The sequence below is a fragment of the Oreochromis aureus genome, linkage group 15, assembly GCF_013358895.1.
Source record: "Oreochromis aureus strain Israel breed Guangdong linkage group 15, ZZ_aureus, whole genome shotgun sequence".
Classification (NCBI taxonomy): Eukaryota; Metazoa; Chordata; class Actinopteri; order Cichliformes; family Cichlidae; genus Oreochromis; species Oreochromis aureus.
This window is the reverse complement of record NC_052956.1, coordinates 14,775,453-14,787,731: the sequence shown is the minus strand read 5'-3', so window position 1 is coordinate 14,787,731 and position 12,279 is coordinate 14,775,453. Positions and strand designations below refer to the sequence as shown.

General features: G+C 43.1%; 1 protein-coding gene across 5 annotated transcripts in view; it reads left to right on the top strand.

Annotated features, from left to right (window-relative positions):
* The first annotated feature begins 1,383 nt into the window (after positions 1 to 1,383).
* gphnb (gephyrin b) overlaps positions 1,384 to 12,279 on the top strand; it is a 112,735-nt gene continuing 101,839 nt past the window's right edge. For all 5 annotated transcript variants that reach the window (XM_039598511.1, XM_039598510.1, XM_031730251.2 and 2 more), the window contains exon 1: positions 1,384 to 1,476. In XM_039598511.1, coding sequence (XP_039454445.1) covers positions 1,413 to 1,476 — 64 coding nt within the window. In that variant the 5' untranslated portion in view covers positions 1,384 to 1,412. The remainder of the gene's footprint in view (positions 1,477 to 12,279) is intronic.

The window sequence follows — 12,279 nt, the reverse complement described above, 5'->3', positions numbered from 1 at the left end:
GTAGCTTAACTCTCTGCTAATAAGCATATCAGCAAAAACTTTCCTTTGTTTCATTCAGTAAAGCTCTTCAAGCTTTGCCCATGGTTTATTGCCACTCATATTATTGGAAATAGCTTGTTTTGGGGTAAATAGTTGGGAATTTTGTCTGCCAGTAATAATAAAAGGATTGCACCAGTTTTATTTGTATATTGTATATGTAAGCATGCCGCAAAATGTATTTAAAAGGTTTTTTGACTGTCTGCATAGTTTGTTTTTTGTTTGTTTTTTTAAAGAAAAAGTACATGAAGATGCGTGGTATGTATTCCATGGCCTTAATAAATGTGAATTTAAAAGAAAAAAAAGCAGGACAGGGGGCTTTTAGCCAGGACAGGTTATGTAGCTGGTATCCAACTGAGGTATGTAGTGCAGGGCAACAGTGCACAACAGGACATCAAACTTCCAGGGAAGATCAGTAAGACATTCAATAAGCCCTTGAATGTCTTGTTTCATGTCCTTGTCAGAGCACCCCTGACGCTTCACTGTGTAACAGATGAGTAAGAAAAGAGTGGAAATTGTGCCATGCACTTGGTTGGGTCATTGGACAGGAATATGGCAACACTGATACAAATCTAGAGGAGCTGTCCCATTTCTTGCCCCTTTAGTGTGCTCATATACCTGTGCTGATGAATTATGATAGATTCTCAACAGAAGACGGAGGTTGTGCACCCCGATGAGAATAAACAAGAGAAATTATACACCATGGAAGCATGCGGCCAGTCTATTAATAGCAGCAGTGCTTTTTTGCCCGGGGATGTAGTTGCATTTTTACAGGTCAGACTGTGATCTCCTCTTAAGCCTTGCATTGAGACACAGCCGCAACATCTCTAGAGTGTTGACCTTGCTGTTTCAGGGCCCCGCTTTAATCTAATAAAGCAGGTGGCATCTTAAAAAGGAAGAGCTGGACGGAGGAAGGGGCTTTATTGGGTTTTCAGATCGTAGAAAGGATGCTGTTTTAGGGTCCATGAAGCCTTCCCAGCTCCGAAGGATGCATGACATATAAACTGAGTGACGTCTGCAGACGTAACTACTGTTAATCTGTCTCCCTAAAAGCCTTCTCAGAAAATAATAGTCTCCATAAGAAATAATCTAGGATCCACACTACAACCGTGGCTGGCGGCCAGCAGAGTGATGTGTGCGGTTTAAACGGCCCCCGCATCCTGCCCGCTTATCTGTAGGTGTCCCGATGATCGCTCGGCGTTCTACTCATCTCGTCTATTTTTTTTTTTTTTTTTTTGCTGTATCCCAGCCCTCCTCCAGAGCTTCCTCCTCCTCCTCCTCTTCCTCCTCCTCCCCTCCCTCTCCCGACTAAGTTCGATGCGATCGGCTCTGGGCCCTGCCGTGAGTTCTCGGTGCGGGCGACAGCGCTGCTGAACATGGCGTCAGACGGGATGATTTTAACGAACCACGACCACCAAATCCGGGTCGGAGTCTTGACAGGTAAACGCAGAAATGTCCATCGCCCGTTTCATCTTTCGCTCATGTTTCTGTGAATTCATTTCCGCCGGCTGTCGGCCCGGTTCTTCATACGTGTCGGCTGGCTTTGCTTGGCGGCGGCGGCTCTCAGTCTCTCGCTGATTTTTTTTTTCAGCCTCTTGAAGGCGACGCTGATTTAAAGTCGGGTCTTGGGTTTTTTTCCCCCCTCTCTCCTCTCTTACCGGTATGCATGACAACCAGTGCTTATGTGGTAAATGTGGGCTCTGCATTGGTGTGTGTAGATTTCTTGTCGAGCCGTTTTCCCTGCTGCTGCTGCTGCTGAAAAAGAAGAAGCGCTCAGTTTGTGCATTGAATAATTCATGCCCCCTATCTGCTTGTCAAAGCTGAGAATTACAGCTGACCGTGTGTTGTGTCGATACTGAAGATGCTCAGCCTCTACGTTGCATTACTGGCACCCAACTGACCACAGCATTTTTTTTTAAGTGCTGCTCACGACAGTTGCTGAAGGTGGATGTGGTGGTGGTGATGATGATGATGATGAGCGCATCCTTGGCCTATTTAGAGCAGTGGCTGATGTGAGAAATTCAGTGAAATGAGTGTTAGATGGCTCACTGGGGGTTATTTTGTGAATGACATTGTCGACCGAGAAGTTTGGGCTGTATGGCATATGATAACAGCTCTGGCTCGGTTTGGTAGGGCTGAACACACCGGTGAATCCCGACATTCCTCTGAACGCAGAGCGATGACGGCGCGTCTCTCGCTTACCAACACTGGAAACGTTCTGCGTTTAGATGCGATGTGAGGCTATGAGACGCCGGATGGTGTTGGATCTGGTCGCCGCCGGCCTTCATTTTACCCATATCTGTCAGCTTGTGTGTGTGTGTGTGTGTGTGTGTGTGTGTGTGTGTGTGTGTGTGTGTGTGTGTGTGTGTGTGTGTGTGTTGAGACTATTGCTTTGTCATGTTTCGAATCGGTAAAGCATAAGGCGAGGCGAAAATCAGCAGTTGTGGTCATGATCGGAAAGTAAATGAAACAGATTTTCTCTTTTTTTAGTGATATGGAGCGAGGGAGGGAGGGATGGAGACGATATCGGTGCTGATAGTGGAAGCATGATAAAGATTGTGCAAAGGAATACCCCCCCCCCCCCAACCTTCCCGTTCTTACCCCCTCCCTTTCCCTCTCTCTTCCTCTCCGTGTCCATGAGGTTGGATAGATCAATATTTCATGAAAAGCCGTGATCTCTCACACACACATACGGTATTCCTCCGTATGGAAATCCGGTACGGAGGAGGTGGTAGGCGGTTTGCAGCGATGGAGGAATGACTGTGTAGACCCTCTGCTGAAATCTGCCAGGGAAACCCCCTCCATCACCAACAACAACACCACCACCACCACCACCACCACATCCACTCGTCTCCATCTCCATCCCTCCTCCTCCTCTCCCTCCTTCTCTCCTAGCGCTGGAGGAAAGAGGCAACGCGCTGTCCGTGGTGCTGAAATCCAAGCGTCACTCACAAATCAGTGCGGTACTGACCCTACCGCAATAAATACTGCATGAGGTAGATACAGCCGGGAATGTAACGGAGGATAAACGCATCCCAAGCCACGTTTCATTTCGCTCCTTGTCTACATCATCGTTTTTGGGCTGTATGATGGGGAGTTCCAAAGAGAAATAGTCATCAGCTGATGAGGATTTGGCATTAAAATTGGAAGTAAGCTTTTCTTGTGGATTCTGTTTATGTAGGTGGCTTATGTTCATCACCAACTGGAGGTCAAAGGATACTCATCCCTTTTTCTTTTTTTTTAACATGACATTAAGGCCCATGCCACATTAGAGGGGGTTAATTTCTGTGTGTGTCATCAGTCACTTAAATCCCCAACTGTATCCCCAGCAAACTGACAGATTGCCAGTTTGATCTCGCTGTGCAGTGTTGACAATTCCCGCATACATATGCCGATGTTGAGACGCGCAGAGACACAACCGACAGCTTATTTGTCTTTTTGATGTATTTGTATGTGTATATGGAGAAGGAAGGCTCGCACTATCAGGGGAAACAAAGCATCAAAGGCGTAAGGGGAAAATCCTGCAGGAAATGGTGCACAATGGCATTAAGTTCCCATGTTGTACCTGACCCCTGGTTTTTTAAGACTCTAATCATGCTAGGATTACTACAATAACCTCTGCGTGTTTTGTTTTGGGGGTTTTTTTCTCCTTTTGGGGAATTTACTGGGAGATGATGTATTTTGACAGCAAAAAAACTCCCCTGCTGTGATGCCAGTAAGAAGCAAAGCATTCAGGTTGACTGAATCTCTCTTACAACTCAGAACCTTGTTGCTAAGCCTCAGTCTTCTACATCGACAGTGTTCATTCCGAGTCTGCTATGGTATGGGCCGTGTGTGTGAGCAGAATGCTAATGGAGTCTGGAGCGTTGCTCAATCTCCTTTTCTGCCAGGGTCAAAGGTCACCCGTCCACTCCTGCGTTCAGTCACCAGGGAGCAGATGAGACCTTGGCTCACCCTCCTCCATCACTTAGCCCCACATCTCTTTAGACAGGTGACAGAGCCCAGGGGACATCTCTGTTTAGACCCTGGGCACAGTGCAGGAGAGGTGAGCTGGCATCTCCAAGTGTGTGTGTGTGTGTATGTTAGAGAGAAAGAGAGAGAGAGAGGGGGAAAGATAATGTATGTATTTTATTGAATGTTTGAAGAAGAAGTGGGGTTTATTTGTGAGGAGAGGGAGGTAGAAAACTGGATAATTGGGGTGAACATGCTGTCACTTGTCAAAGATATCACGTTGAAAATATGAGCTTTGTTAGGAGTGGATGAAAGCTTCTCACGCTGAGCTCAACCTTTGTGTGTGCTTGTATTATTTTTTTCCGTCTACCTGTACGTAAGTGCTTATGTGATTGTGTATTTTTATGCATGATTGCTCAGTGGCTACTTTCGAGCTGTCTGTGTTTCTTCCACTTTGCCGTGAGTTTTAATTGTCCTATGCCTCCCACCCTGGGCCTGCCTCAGGGTCTGAGCACTCATCTACACACTCACTTCCTGTGAGTGTGTACTTGTTTGTTGCATATGCATTTGCGTGTTCCATTCAAACACTCACATGTCATATATTTCTTGCTAAATTAGTGGTCTGACTTGGCATGATGTATATTATGCATTTACAAAATGTACTTTGTATAAAAATATGGCAGAAATTTTGACTATTCTATGACATCTTGCCTTATGAGGTCCAGGTTTCCTAATACTAACTACATGATAATTTGCACTCCAGTTTTTGTCTGAATTGTGTGTGTATGTGTGTGTCCTTTGCATGCACAGTATGTGCATTTGCATGTGACTCCGCTTTGCTCTTCATCTTTGTGTAGTAATACCAAGCTCTGGCTGGGAAACACAGCTTCCAAATCCCCCCAGCCCCAAATATAGCCACTGTATGCATACCTCCCATGATCACACACACTGAGAGAGTGTGTAAGAGAGAGACTGAGTGAGAAAGAGAGAGAGCAGCAAAAGGCATTCAGTAGCTTTTAATCTGTGCAAAGCTGGCACGTATGTGTGGGACCATACAGTATTATTACACGGCAGCGCTCCGTGCAAACGCCACGGATGCTCTCGGATGTGTGGCTTGATTCGCAGCCCATTGAAAGCTCCATTGATGGTGGATGTTGTGTGTGGGTTAACGCTAGCCTTTCCTCAAAGAGACTTGGACACAACCTCATCACCAAGCTTCCGATGAAGAGCCGAGGCAGGAAAGCTCCACTGTGCGACAGTCAGCACACGTTTTTCCCTCTCCGATCTCCTTGTACCTCCTTTCTCGGTCTTGTCCCCACCTCCCCACACCACACATATTCTTTTTCTCTTTTTCTATCTCCCTTGGTTGTAAGAACTCAGAGAGGCTCAGGGACACGTGGGCAACTCTCCAAACTTACATGTCTATCAGAAAGACATGAACTGACAGCGGGCAAGCTTCCCAAAACAACCACATTTAGATCACGCTCTCCATTCCTCTCCTAAGTAGAACTAATTCTGTGAATCTCATCAGAATGAATGAATGAAGCTTTCATTTGGAAAGGATGGTGGTCTTTTTTTATTTTTTTATCATATGTAGTCATCATTTTATCACTGAGTTAAAGACCCAACAGGCTGTCCTAGAAATGAGACAGAGCAACAAGAAAAAGAAATAGGAGAGTAAAATAATTCTTTTTTTGAACATATATGTATTTCCCCTGCTTATTGAACAGTGCCCCAAAATTTTCAACCACAAACATTTTGCATTAGTTCCCTTCAGCCTTAATGTCTTTTGCTTGTGTGCAAGTGTGCAGGCTCACGGGATTGCGGAGATGTAAGTGTACCTTCTTGTGTGTGTACTTGTCTGGCTGCAGATGGGATAATAACTATTTAATCAGCTTTTCCACATAATTTAATCTCTGGAGTTTATCCCAAACTCACCTTAACAACTTAGGTGCTAAAGAGGCTCTCGAGAGTAACAGGAGTCAAGTCAGCAAGAGGTGGAGCAGCTTGCCAGCGTACCTTGACCAAAATGCTATCAGGTGTCACCAAACAACACGGGTGTGTGCCAAATAGTAGAGCAATTTCCTCTTAGTGTCTATTTATGACTCAACAAAGCAAAGTGCAGTTTTTGGCATTGTGACCATTCCCATCTTGGGCTTTTTTTTAGAGCCAACAGTGACGGCATTTAGACAATATGGTCATTATTATTGCTGCATTAATTGGCAAGCTACAGGGAGGTTGGCAAACTGCATCCATAAATTGTAGGATTGAATCACACAGATACCTGATAATTAGTGTTAAATAACATATAAATAAAAATGTACAAGTTGGCAAACCAAAACAAGGAACACATGTTCTGCATGGTCTGTTTTTACAATTAACTGCAAGCCCTGTAATTCATCTTTCATTAAGTGCAGCAGCAGCACTCCCAGTATGGCCTAGAGGTCCAGTTCCATGTCTGAATTAGGGGAGGTGAAGGGCAGCAATGCTAAGTTACTAATGAAATACTAGAAATGAACTAAAGACAACAACACCACAAACATGGTTGAGAGGTTCAGCTCAGTCATTCGGCAAACAGATATCGGCTACAGCTGCAATCAGAAGCTGCTTCTTATTTACGGCCTAATGAAATTAACATTAAATAAGGGAGAATTTATCAATAGATACCAAATCCATTTTTATGCCAGGCTGTAAACTATTCATGTAGGCATATTTTATGCTCTAAAGCCATTTTAATATGGGAATCTATGGGGATTGACTTGGTTTTGGAGCCAAGTGGCGATTCCAGGAACTGCAATGTTTTTGGCACATACGCGTTGGTTTTATTTTTCATCCTCCAGGGGCTGTTGCTTTGTTGCAAACAAGCAAATGGGCATTTTTTTTTTTGCTGGTGGGAAGCCATTGTGGGATTACCTTATGGTTTCAAGCGTTAAACAAACAAGAGCCAGGAGACTGATCAGTATTGTCTGCAAATGTTAAATGAAATAGAATCTTAAAGAAAGGTTTTGGCTTCTTGTAGAGTGTGCATGTTCTCCTCAAGCCTGTGGATTTTCAGCAGGTGCTCAGGCTTCCTCCCACAGTCTGATGAGATGAAGGTTAGGTTAACCTAATCTGCCCGTAGGTATAAAGGTGTGTGATCTGTGATTGACTGGCAACCTATCCACACCGCTTGTCACTAAGGAAGGATGTAAAATGACAGTGCGTGGGGGTACTGGATGGATAAGTGATATGGGATATGTAGTATAGCCTATTTTTATATGAAAAAAAATGTGATATAAGACAGATTTAATTCGAAATTTGCATCCTTTTCAGTTAAACTCTTTGCTTTTTAATGACAGCACTATGTACTGAAAGAAGCAAATAACTGTTTGCACACTTTTCTGGTTGTCTTTACAGTTAACAGCAATACAATCTTTTAACCTGGAAGATGTTCTCAAACTCATTGTAGCTGTTGTAGTGTCATGTTTTCATCATTTGGCCAGTTATCCATAGGCAATGGCAAAAAATCCACAACTATACTACAAAGCAAGCTCAAAAAAGTCATTGCTAACTCCCTCGTGGCCACCAGTCTGTCATTGATCCCATTAGCACCACAAGATTATTATTATTCCTTCCCATTTTCCACTTCGCTGACGCTTAGACAGGCAAACGTAATATCCTGACAAAGCTGACATCATGACAGGATAACAAAAACACAAAATAAATGTTAACACTCGGTTCTCTGGTGATATAAAGATACGTGGTTTGAATGGGAATCAGTGAGCCCCAGGCGTGTGTCTACCCACTAGCATGATTTTATTCCTCCTTTTTCCTGTTTTGACCCTACTCTTTGTGTCTGCGTACGGTTGAATCATCTCTGAGCTGTTACTGGAGTGATCCCTTGCAATGATATGTGGGCATCTGTTCAACAATATGCTAGTCTGAGAGGGATACACTTGGAACAGAAGCGCTAAATCGGGAAAAAAAATGAGCATATACTTGTTCCTGCTGCTTATTTCTCATCTGATTCCAGTATTTTTAGATCATCTCTGAGCCAAATCTGAGGGATTTCTTTGTATTTATTTAGACTTTGGTGGTTGTTGCCTGCATCATCACTGATGCGTAGGCTTCCAGCAGGCTGTCAAACTGGAAATGTTCATCATGTTACAATCCCATAGGCATGGAAGGCAAAGTGGTCTCTCCATCTATCTATTGCATGTGGTCAGACAAGGATTTATCTTTTGTATGGGTGCAGCTCATTCTGTAGCAGTAGTTAATACACAGACTGACCCTTTTCTCACTCGTTTTCTCTCTCTCTCCCTCTCTCTCTCACACTCGCTCTCTCTCTGCATCAAATACACATACACACACAGCTGTCACAGCGGACAGCAGTAAGGCAGGCAGACCACATGACCAGAATAGACAATACGGGATCAGGGACACGAACACAGAATGAGAATTAAGTCTTCACTGCAAAGGAATTATTTTCAGCATCTAGTAGTGGGGATTGCAGGGTGTGTTGGGCCGGGAGGGGGGTGACTCTCCTCTACTCTCCTATCCTCTCCTCTCCATTGCACACACCCCTCACTCTCTCTGGCTTTCTCTCTTTCTCTGTTTCTGCTTTCATAGCCCATGGAAATGATTCTCCCTTACTCTAAATAGTCTTCAGTTGGAATTGCGAGTTAGAACAAGAGGCAGACGGTATTGGCGGGGTCTCCTCCGCTCATGTAGGCTCTTGTCAACTCTCCAGAGAAGAGCTCCGTCGGAGCTGCCTGGAAAGCCATTCCCAGACTAAACGCGTAGGTGTAGGAGAGTTGGTTGGTTCCCACTCCCTCTAGGCATAAAGCAGTGCTACAGTCTGTCATTCATTTGACGCGATAAGCAGTTTAGACAAGAAAAGGACATTTGTGCTTGGTATTTTTAGAATAAAGGATTTGGAATTGTTAGCTTTGTGATAGTCTGGCTACCTGTACAGGGTGTACCTCTCCTCTTGCACAGTGTAGGTTGGCATAAGTATTATCCCACCACCTGTGACCCTAGGCAGTTAAGGAAATAGACGAATGGAGCTTTTTAGTTGAAGCACTTAACTTGAAATGATTGATGATAAACAGGAAAGACTATCCTGACTAGGGCTGGGCCATATCATACCGTTCACGGTAATACCAGTATAATGTTGGGCAACGATAAGAAAATTAAATATCGCAATAGAATATGGGTAAAACGCGCATGCGCAGTGCCTTTGTTTTCATACGCACATGGCGGAAAAAGCATGGCGGCGACGGCGAATGAGAAGGGCGAAAGCGGATCGTTGAATGAAACGGATGAACCAGAATGTGTTTGTAAAAATGCTGCAACTTCAGTGGTGTGGAACTGGTTTAGCTTTCGTCCGTCAGATACACAACAAAGCACTATTTTTGGTAGCGCATGCTAGCGGGCCGTCGTTATTACCGTGTTGTTTGGAAAATACGGCACACTTAAAATCAATCCTTTGATTTTTCTGAAAATCGACAGTGCCCCTTATAATCCCGTGTGCCTTATGTATGAATTCTGGTTGTGTTAACTGACCTCGAAACGATTTTATGTGGTACACGGCGCTCGAAAATCTGTCAAATGTTTCAGTACGACTTTGCTAAGTTACGAAGCCGCACCGCTTGATGGATTGTCGGAGCATTACGGCTACCGTAGGCAGGAGCCTCGCGGAGTGATACGTACTGTGCTTCAACATAATATTACTGTATTGTGTGTGTATAACCTCTTTTTAAGTTTTGTGGATATTATACATGGTTATGCTGAGGATATGTCGGCCAATTTCCACTGGAAATGCCTTTTGGTTAAACTGTCAGCAAGGAATTTGCATTTGCACTGTTACATTTTTATATAACTTTAATGCACATAAGAAACAACTGCTTGTTTGAGTGAAAATACATTGATGTTTTTTTTTTTGCACTAATAAAGTTGTATTTTGTCTAGTGTCAATTATATCATCAGTTATATCGTTATCTCAAATTTTCAAATCTATATCGTGATAAATATTTTTGGTCATATCGCCCTGCTCTAATCCTGACTGACATGATGGGGACCAACACATGCTTGATGTCAATCTCCTGTTCCACCACATCCCAAAGGTGCTCTGCCGACTGTGGGAGCCATTTGAGTACATAGAACTTTTGAGCTTTGTGACATGATGTGTTATCCTGCTGGAAGGAGACATCATGAAGATGGTGATCACAGTGTGGGCTTAAAGGGACATGATCAGAAACAACGGCATTATGCCACCACTACCAGTTTGAATTGTTGAGACAAGGTCTAATGGCGCCATGCTTTATACCAAATTCTGACTCTAACATCTGAATATGGCTGCAGAGATCGAGACAAGGCAACATTTCTCCAGTCTTCTGTCGTCCAGTTTTGGTGAGCCCGTGTGAATCATAGCCTCATGATTTAGGTTCCTGTTTTCAGCTGACCGACCCAGTGTGGTCTGCTGCTGCTGTAGCCCATCTGCTTCAAAGTTCAGTGTTGAGCTGCTTTGCCTTCCTACCAACTTGAAGCCATTCCATGCAACAAATGTCCCACGCGTGGGACTAATAAAGATTATCTTATCTTATCTTATCTTATCCTCTGGCTCGAGGATCAACCCTGAGAGCTGTCGCTCACTAGATATATTCTCCTTTTCAGAAGTTGTTTGGTAAACCTCGAAGATTGTTGTGTGGGAAAATCCCAATAGATCAGCTATTTCTGATGATGCCACATAAAGTCACTTAAATCACCCTTCTACTCCAGTCTGATGTTCAGTTTGAACTTCAGGAGGTTGTCTTGACTATGTCTACATGCCTAAATCAATGAGCTGCTTCCATCTGATTGGCTGATTAGATATTTCCATAAATGAACAGTTGAACAGGTGTACCTGATAAAATGTATTACCATTAGTTCTTAGCTACAAATAGCTAAAAAGGCATCATAAGGTCATGAGCTGTTACCAAATCTCTTGACTGAAATTATTATGTTATTATTATCAATATGATAGACATTTGCATACAGTTGCTTTAGAAAGTATTCGCATTTCGTTTAAACCAATTAAAAACAATTCAAACCATTTGTACCCAGTGACAAAAAATAAACTGAAAACTCTGTTTTACAAAAGTATTCAGACTCATTGTCGTGACAATTGAGAGTCAGGTGCATATTGCCTATGATTGCCCTTGAGATGACTCTAGACCTTGATTGGAGCTCAGCTGTGGCAAATGTAATTGATTAAATGTAATTTTTAAAGGCACGCCCCTTTCTATAAGGTCCACAATTTATACTGTACATCAGGACAAAAACAAGCCATGAAGTCAAAGGAACTCTCTGAGTGTCTATGAAATATGTAGCAGTGAGCAGAAGTCTAAAATCCACTTCGAAATGTCTGAGTGCTCACTCAGTGGCCTCAATAGGAAGACGTTTGGGACCACTGGGCCTGTAGCTGTCCAGCTAAACTGAGTAACTGAGCACAACAGAGACTGAACTCCTTTGCTCAGTCTGGTGTCTTTTCCCTAGGAGGTCACCACAAAGCCCATGGCCACTGAGTTCCAGGATTGATGTCCTCTGCAGAGGTGAGAGAAGCACCTGGCCCAAAATCCAACCATCTCAGGAGCACTCCATCAATTTTATGAAGGAGTATTTAGAGGAAAGCCACTCTTGACAGGCATTCCTCATCACCTGTTTAGTGCAGACTTTTCCAGAAAAATGTGGTGGCACCATTAAGCTATGGTGTTGTTCTTAGGGTCAAAGGCAGGGAAATCAGAAATGAGAATGGAGGAATCGAGCCCAGTGTTTTTCCCACCACTGCCTTGCTATTGAAGTTTTGAAGAAGTTATCTACCACTTGTTTTACTTCAGTGCACTGTAAGAGTTTTTACTGCCTTTATGTAATTTAAGATCTATCGGTTTTTGTTCTCAGTACAAAATTTTGAGTATATTTAAATTTGCACCTATTTCACCTGAAATGGCTTGGATCACAGTACAGAGTAAGTACTGCAAGTACTCTACTTTTTCTGTCTTCTTTTCCGAGAGAAGTTTTGCACTTTGACAACAATGTAATTTGACCTTTGGAGAAAGAACAGATAAGGTTAATTGTTGTAAAAAAACAATAAAATAAATAATCCATTTACCATCAGGAGATATATCCCACGCCATTTAAAATGATCAGAAGTAAAGTTATTGTTAAATAATCGTTAAAAAATATTGTAATGTATGTTTATATGTTTATTATATATGTTTCCAAGAACACTAAACTTTTGAGATGAAGGACACTTCTGGACTGTCTACAGACAGC